Source organism: Octodon degus, unplaced genomic scaffold, assembly GCF_000260255.1.
Source record: "Octodon degus isolate 3935 unplaced genomic scaffold, OctDeg1.0 scaffold00108, whole genome shotgun sequence".
NCBI classification, from domain to species: domain Eukaryota; kingdom Metazoa; phylum Chordata; class Mammalia; order Rodentia; family Octodontidae; genus Octodon; species Octodon degus.
Genome location: NW_004524684.1, coordinates 1,302,972 through 1,308,971, shown reverse-complemented (window position 1 = coordinate 1,308,971; position 6,000 = coordinate 1,302,972). Strand labels below are relative to the sequence as shown.

Below are 6,000 nucleotides of genomic sequence, written 5' to 3'. Positions count from 1 at the left end.
TCTGCAGTGTGTCGCTTCATGTAATGGTGCTGCCCTTGGGGCCCGCCAGCCCCCGTGGTCGCTCACAGTGCCGATGGCTCTGCTGAAGCCAGCCAAGTCCCCATGCCCACGGCAGAGGCCATCTTCCCCCTGGTGGCCTGGACTCGGCCAATGCCCAGGGTGGCGAAGGCCACCCCTTGGTGCCCACCAAGACATGATCTGCCCTTGTGGAGTTTCCCTCCCCAGCTCTCTGAGGCCTTTTAAAATACAAGCTGTCCTTTTAGCTTATTTTTCTAGGTGTATAACCAGAAGCATGGCATCGCAATATTTAATATTTTTAACAAGAAGAAGAACAGCACAATTTCATGTTGCATGAGGCTTACGTGTCTCTTCTGTGGCACTTAGCACTTCCTGGTAAAGGTGAATTTAAGCCTACCTAGTGTCTGTCATCTGCTGGAACCAATTTTGTGACTTTTATCAATGTAAAGTCATTTTGAGATGTCTAAGAAGTACTACTCTGGGCGCCAAATTGTCTCACTGCCTTTATCCAGGTTCACTTTTAAGGAGAATGCTTGCTGAGCTACCATTAGAAACGTATTTAACAGACTCGCCTTACTACTAAATCACTGAAGTTGCTTAATAATGGTGGGGATAATGTTTACTCCTAAATCTCACTGAGTGGCTGTTTGGTCAACAATCCGTGACTCTTTCATCAATACAAGCAATACTGATGGACTGTAGGTGACTCCCGCGCATGCCACTCTGCTTTCTATGGATACTCTGCTCGCATGCTACACCTCCTCTTCTCAGTCAGCCTCCCAGGACCCGGCTCGGCCACCGGCTCTGTGTCTGCCCACAGTTGCAGCTGAACATCCTACTGTGCTGCGCTTTGAGCTAAGATGGAGCAGCTTAACCAATATTTGCAATGAGAGTAACTTGGAAAGTTGGATTACAAATTGTTGGACAGCATTGAAGTGAAGTCTTCAAGAGTTTTAGCTCTGTCCAGGACATAGTAAAAGTATAAAGTTACTGGGGATGCCGCCAAGTCAGAGATGACCACTGTACTCTATGATAACCACACGATGACAGAAAAGAGAATGCAGATGTACTGAATGCACAGCTAAACTGGGGAAAGCAGAACCATACAAAACAGACGACTGTAGTTGCTTAGTTCACGGGTATCAGCATATTTAGTTTGTCAGGGTGAAAATCCTACCAATTAACTGCTAGTTTCAAAAACCTGCTGAAGATTCTCAGGATCATTGTCTTAACCATCCTGTACATATAAATGTATGGCTTTGCCCCTGTCATATTTCCTAGCTTTTCTCCTTGCCCTCACTTCGTTGTTTAATCCTTAAGTTCTCGCTTTCCTTTTAATTGTGGTATACTTTTCTATTTTTATTTCTTCTTTTCAGTTCTTACACTAGGGAGACTATACTATATTTACACATGTAGGTCTGGTTTATTTCACTTATGAGTATATCTTCAACTGCTGTGCAGGGTTTCAGGGTAAATCCTGAGGGGATTTGACTGACCTTGTCGGATACAAAAGTTACATTTTTTGTTATATAGTCTTGCTTTATCTTGGTCTTAACCATCCAGTAAAAAAGTATAAATTGAAGTATAAAAAGTAAAGCCATATTAATATGCTGAACTATAAAAGGCTCAAGTGAACAACTGCTGACACTGCCGGTCTTGCAGATAACCCACTACTATTATGGACTACTGGACTATATTCGATTACTCTGCTGAATTCATGTACCTACAGTATATGAATGGCAATGGAATACACATCTCTGACAAAAGTAAACAAAAAGGGATATAAATGGACCATTTTGTAGTGAAAAAATATCTACATCTGTGCATACACACAATAGCATAAATATACAGCTACTTTCTCTTAGTTCAGTGAGAAGAAGGTTTTGAACTAATAGTGTTAAGACAAGATATCATGTCTGCATCTTGTACTAGGAATAACTACTACAAAGACAACAATATGCAATGTATTAATTATTGTAACTGTCCTACTAACCTGTTTTGAAACTGTCTCATTGCTACTTCTTTCTCAATAAAATTAAAGTAAAAAAATAAGAAAGCACATAGATGCCCTATGAGAGGAGATTTCAGTGTACCTGAGTCAGCTTAAGGAGGCCTCTCTGCCTTTATTCTTATTTAAAAAAGAACAGTAACCTGAAATAACTGAATGTTAACTAATCAAATGCCATCCTATTGCTCTGCGTCTTTCTTGCCACCCAACACAGCTTCCTGTTCCGTCACCGCCCAGTGGAGGCTCCTATTCCATTTCCTAGAATTTGGGTTGCTCCAATTTATAAAGACAGCATAAGCCAATAAAAGCTACAAGAAGAAAAGACAGATTACTCCACAAGAAGGAAATGTGGGAGAGAAAATGAAAATAAAACAGGTGGGATGAGGAGAAATAAAAAAAAAAAACTGTCATAGACATATGCTAAAGTATATCTGCAATGACAGTAAATGTTAGTTTTTGGACTCAGTGTAAGAATTAAAGAATACAAGGCCCTCTTAGGCCTCATTTTGAAAAGTGTGCTGTGTGTGAGACACATGTAAATAGTGATGCACAAAGGACAAAAGGAGACGCCATGCAACACCCAAAGGAAAGCAGCTGAACAAAGCGGTGTAACTGACACCAGTGTATTAACTGCGGATCAAATAAACATTCAAAGCCAAAAGAGTCACTAGAGTTAAAGAGATTATAGAGAGATAAAAATCAGTCTAGCTGTTGGAACTGTAATAAAATTATTTGAAGTATATAAGAAGAATAAATAGCAGCGCTTTTTTGCAAATCAGTAAAAACTGCCTCTATCCAGATTCACTGTTGAGGAGAATGCTGGCTGAGCTACCAGGAGAAACGGATTTAACAGATTCACCTTACTACTAAATCAATGGAGTTGCTTGATAATGGCGGGGATAATTTTTAATCCTAAATCTTACTGAGTGGCTGTTTGGTCACATTTTATCTCCTCTCCTTGAGATAGAAAACGAGAACAGAAAATAAGATTACGCAAGTCACCTGACAGCAAGCCCAAGCGCTGGTTGTTTCCAACGCCCACAACCTCCACGAGCTTCTCACGGGCTGTGTAAGGATGCTCTTGCGGTCCTTACAGACCGAGCGTGTCGCAGAAGCAAACAAGCCCCAAATATCACAGTTCCGGACCACCACAGCTGTTTCCTACAGATGGAGGCGCCGCGCTGAGGCTGTGGGTGGCGCAGCACTCCCGGCGCCCGCCTCTCCCAGCTCTTCCACATCGCCATGTCTTTCCACAGTCACATGGGAGGGAAAGGAGCTTGAGGGTGGCACTCACACGGGCTGTCATCGGCTGGAACTAAGTAGGGAGCCCTGCTCGACTGCAGTGGCCACAAGGAAGCCTCTCAGTGAGTGCAGGAGAGCAGAACTAGGCGTGCGGTAGGGGCAGCGGGTGTGCCTGTCGCAGGTGGAAACTTCCAGCTTAGGAGGCCACAGCTCCATGAGGCCCTGCGGCATGACACCCTGGGGCGAACAAGGGAGGCTTCTGTGCCCACAGCTGCTGCCTCCCACCCTTTCTTCACCAGGCTCTGGGGCAAGGATGCAGCCCCCTCAAGGGGGGCCTTCATAGCACTGGTCACTTAGCAGAGGGAGCCCTCTCTGAGAAAGATGGGGGCTGGGTCGCCATGACCACAGCCCTCACCTGGGTGCACCAAGGCAGTAAGAAAGTGACTGCTCTCTGGATATCCCATGACTGGAGCCCACCTCTGAGATGGCACACTACTTGGTGGTCTAATGATTCTGAGCGCCCTTGGCTGGTGGAGGGGGAGCCTACTGGCTGCTGACCTGTCCCAGCTGCCATTACACTGTGCTGATCTGCCTCTGTGCGTGGGCGCGCGTGTGTGCATGTGTACTGGTGGGGCCTGGGGATTAATCCTTCGCATTGAGCTACATCCCCAGCCCTTTTTATTTTTATTGTTTATCTTGAGACAAGGTCTTGCTAAGTTGCCTAGGCAGACTCACACTTTCAATCCTCCTGCTTTAGCCTCCCAGAGTCCTAGGATTCCAGTTGGATCTGACTTAACTGGTTCTGACCTGCAGGGGGCCCTCACCTTCCTCCAGAGCCCAAGTACTTCCCTGGCCAGGCGGAGGCCTGACCCCAACAGTGTCTTGCTAGTCTTGAGCTAAAAAAAGAGACTGGAAGACATTATAGGACTATGAACTCTACGGTAGCTTGGACGCACTTGAAAATTGCCTCTTCCCTTATTTCTGCTCTTTCTCTGTTACAGCAAAAAGCAGCTTTCTGAAATGTTTTTACTTCCAAAGCGAGCTCTATGCCGCAGAGTCACAAAGTGGCTCCCGGCACCCACCTCCAGCAGGAGCCTCTGGTGCAAAGCTTGGGTCTGCGTGAGGGCTTCGCATGACACTTTCAGGAGGAGCTCCATCTTTTTTAAGTTTCGAAAATCTCGTTCCTTTTCTCTCTGCTTGTGAGAAAGCTCATCATGGTAGTTCTGCTTGTCGATGAGACTGTTTCGTAAACTGAGGTCCAAAATCCCTCTGTCGAGGTAAAGGGAGAGAATGAAGGTGAATGAAAGAGCCAATGTCGTCAGCTGTCCCTGTGCTTCTCAAAGCTTATCAAGATGCATCCTGGACATATAAACTCTACTTGGGTCAGAATTGTAATTGTAAACGATGCCCAAAGCAACCAGGTTTTTAATACGGATCATTTAGAGTTATATCTTACAAACTCTTCAAATGTAATAACAAATAGGCAGAGATAGAAGCCCCCAGATCCCTAAAATTTATTTGGAAGTAGAAAATAGGGATGGGGTAGGGTGCAGTTCGGTGGTAGAGCACTTGCTTAGCATACATTTATTCTATTCCCAGAACTGGAAAGAACTGAAACAACAACAAAAAAGTAGGAAACAAAGTACCCCAGGGGAATCACACCATGAAATTATTTCATGGGGACAAAATCATGATCACATCAGAAATGCCATCATTGGCTGCCAAAATCCTTGAACTGCACAGCACACACTGCAGTGATTTAAGTTTTCATAGGTATACTTCAGAAAGTTGCAACACATGATGATTTTGTCCTTAACACTCAGTTATATAGAACTGAGAAAACTTATGCATTAAGGATGGAAAAAGCACTTCAAAATGCTTTATTTGTTAACATATTTCTAAATTCCTGAACAACTTAATTAAAATTCTATAAAATCATATTGAATTGAATCAACACAAGACAATGTGAGATCGTGCTTTGAATCCTCACATATAGTGACGTAGGTACTACGAACCTTTCGGTCAGTGACGACGCTTCATTCTCCCGGGTTAATTCCAAAAGCTTGACTAGTTGGTTATACTCCCGCTCTCTGACTTCGAGTAAGGCTCGTTTGCTTTCAACTTCCTTCATTACATCCTCCTTCTCTTCCACCAGAGCACTAACTTTGCTTTCCACTTTCTTTAGGGAGTTGTTTAGTTCTTTGACTTCGTACTCCAAGACAATTTTTTTCCGTTCCATTTCTCTGTAGAACACACACACACACACACACACACACACACACACACACTTTATTTTGTCTGTGCTTAAAACCAGGCAGATGAACTAGGCATAGATTTAGTGGCCTAAAGACCACGGGAGTGCGGGACGATCAGGGGTGAGACGGGCCTAGGGTGCCTTTCTGATTGCCCCTGAGGCAGGGCTGTGCCCACCTCCCGGTTCCCCTCCAGCTCTCAGGCACTACCATCTCTGCCATTCTCTCTTCATTCTGACCAGCTTCCTGGAAGGGACCTGAATTTCACAACTTTGGTCCTGGCAAACTGGGTTTTTAGAACAATTGCTACTTCTTTCTACCCCTCTTGCTTTACGATCAGCCACCAGAGCAATCATTTCCCCAGAACATTTGCAGCTTTGCTTCTGTTACGTTTCTGGTTCCTGAAACCCTGACGGTCTCTCTGGTGACCTGCCCTGCATGTCTTGGGGGTCTGTCACACATGAGCAGGTCTCAAAGTGG

The 6,000-nt window shown here is 44.6% G+C and overlaps 1 protein-coding gene across 6 annotated transcripts in view; it reads right to left on the bottom strand.

Moving 5' to 3' along the window:
* The window catches only part of Ccdc146 (coiled-coil domain containing 146), a 157,503-nt gene that overhangs the window by 28,162 nt on the left and 123,341 nt on the right, over positions 1-6,000 (bottom strand). For 5 of the 6 annotated variants that reach the window (XR_002822810.1, XM_004639248.2, XM_023724323.1 and 2 more), the window contains 2 exons: positions 5,284-5,511; positions 4,351-4,537 (listed from right to left, as the gene is read on the bottom strand). The exons of the other annotated variant lie outside the window; for it this stretch is intronic. Coding sequence is in view for 4 of the 5 variants with exons in the window: in XM_004639248.2 (XP_004639305.1) it covers positions 4,351-4,537; positions 5,284-5,511 (415 nt within the window). In the remaining variant the exon portion in view is untranslated. The remainder of the gene's footprint in view (positions 1-4,350; positions 4,538-5,283; positions 5,512-6,000) is intronic. 6 annotated transcript variants of the gene reach the window in all.